Consider the following 1,514-nt stretch of genomic DNA (forward strand, 5'->3'; position numbering starts at 1 on the left):
TGGTGGTCAGAGGGCCCGGTAGCGCTAGTGTACGGCAGCCCCGCTTCTGTCAGTGAGCCCCAGGGCAGCTGTGGCTACAATGTAGCTTGCCACCATCAGTGTGTGAGTGAATGGGTGAATGAATGTAGTGTAAAGCGCTTTGGACATGCCATTTACCATTTTTCCAATCACATTTTTTTTTAATCCCTAATTATTTTCCATTCTAAATGGAAAAAAAAAGTTTCCGCTGCGTTCCTTCACCCTACATCGCCTCCACATCTAGTCCCTGACTGATTCCTGCAACATGAGAGAAAAGTTCACGTTATCAAACTGCTTTGCTTTGCGTCCATCGCAGATGACGTGTCGCAGGAATCGTCCAAATTGTCCCTGTGGCGTTGCTACAAACGCATCGCTCCTGTACAGGGAGGAATAACATGAAAGAGCATTCGTTGTGAACGTACCTCAACACCTTCATCTACAGGATGATCTTTTACCAATCCTACTCTAAAACAGAACGATGGACTAAAGCCTCTCCGTCTTGAGGTCTGAACTTTGACTAGGCCGTTTTAACCTTAGTTCAGCTTCTAACTAAATCTATAGAATCCATGGCTGCATATCCTGGTTTAAGTCCATTCGTCATTCCTTTCCCACAGCATGATGCAACATCCTCCGTGTATCATTAGGGCTGGTGTGTTCAGAGTGATGTGCAGTGAATGTTTTGCATGTAAATCATGTTTTTCCCTTTTCTTTCTCTTCAAACAGCTAAAGGTCTTCCTTCAGCTCCTCCATTATAGGCCAGATCACCTCTGAAGCCTCTGGCTACATTGCATCATATTGAGAAGTATTAGAGTAAGCGGATCAAACCTTTCTGATCTTTTTTCCTCTTGCTAGAGATGCTCTACTTGGTGTTGGTCTGTTGGCAAACATTCAGCTGCTCTGACGGATTGAGGCTGTGTTTGTGTTTAGAACCTTAAGCCTGTCTCTAAGATCAGCTCATACATTAAACCAGCCGGCAGCAGACCGGCCGTTGACCCCGGACCTGTCTGATCCAGCAGGTAGGTCCGTCCTGCAGAACTCCGTAAGTGGATTTAGGATTCCTCTCTGGGTTTTAGACACCATGTGACTTCTTCCCAGACGACACAGATTCAAACGGGTGATGCAGGGACATACACACCTGAACTCACCACGGCAGAGCTTGTCCAGAGCCTCTGGGAAGGCGCGGGTGTAGCGCACAGGGAGGCAGAGATGACCTTCTGACCTTTTAGAGAAACCAAACTGCAGTGAGTGAAATGAAGCAGCGGTTCTGAATGGATTCAGACGGGTTTTTACCTCTCTGGGTCCGTGTTCACTCCGACCACCGGTTTGTCCTTGTTTAGAACCTTACTGGCCACCAGCAGCATCGTCCCGTCCCCTAAAACAAACTGCAGTTATTCAGTGCGTTCATCCTGCTGCAGAACTCATCACTGGACGGAAATAAGCGATTGTTAATCCTCTTTCTCACATATAAAGCCTTAAATGGCCAAGCTCCATCTTAC

General features: G+C 47.0%; 1 protein-coding gene across 4 annotated transcripts in view; it reads right to left on the bottom strand.

The window, feature by feature from the left end:
- Positions 1-1,438, bottom strand: part of nadk2 (NAD kinase 2, mitochondrial) — an 8,481-nt gene extending 7,043 nt beyond the window's left edge. For all 4 annotated transcript variants that reach the window (XM_015389298.1, XM_015389296.1, XM_015389297.1 and 1 more), the window contains exons 1-2: positions 1,309-1,438; positions 1,154-1,237 (exon numbers count right to left, since the gene is read on the bottom strand). In XM_015389298.1, the coding sequence (XP_015244784.1) occupies positions 1,154-1,237; positions 1,309-1,379 (155 nt within the window). In that variant the 5' untranslated portion in view covers positions 1,380-1,438. The remainder of the gene's footprint in view (positions 1-1,153; positions 1,238-1,308) is intronic.
- Between the last annotated feature and the right edge of the window lie 76 nt (positions 1,439-1,514).

This window comes from Cyprinodon variegatus, unplaced genomic scaffold (genome assembly GCF_000732505.1).
Source record: "Cyprinodon variegatus isolate N-32 unplaced genomic scaffold, C_variegatus-1.0 Scaffold453, whole genome shotgun sequence".
NCBI lineage: Eukaryota > Metazoa > Chordata > Actinopteri > Cyprinodontiformes > Cyprinodontidae > Cyprinodon > Cyprinodon variegatus.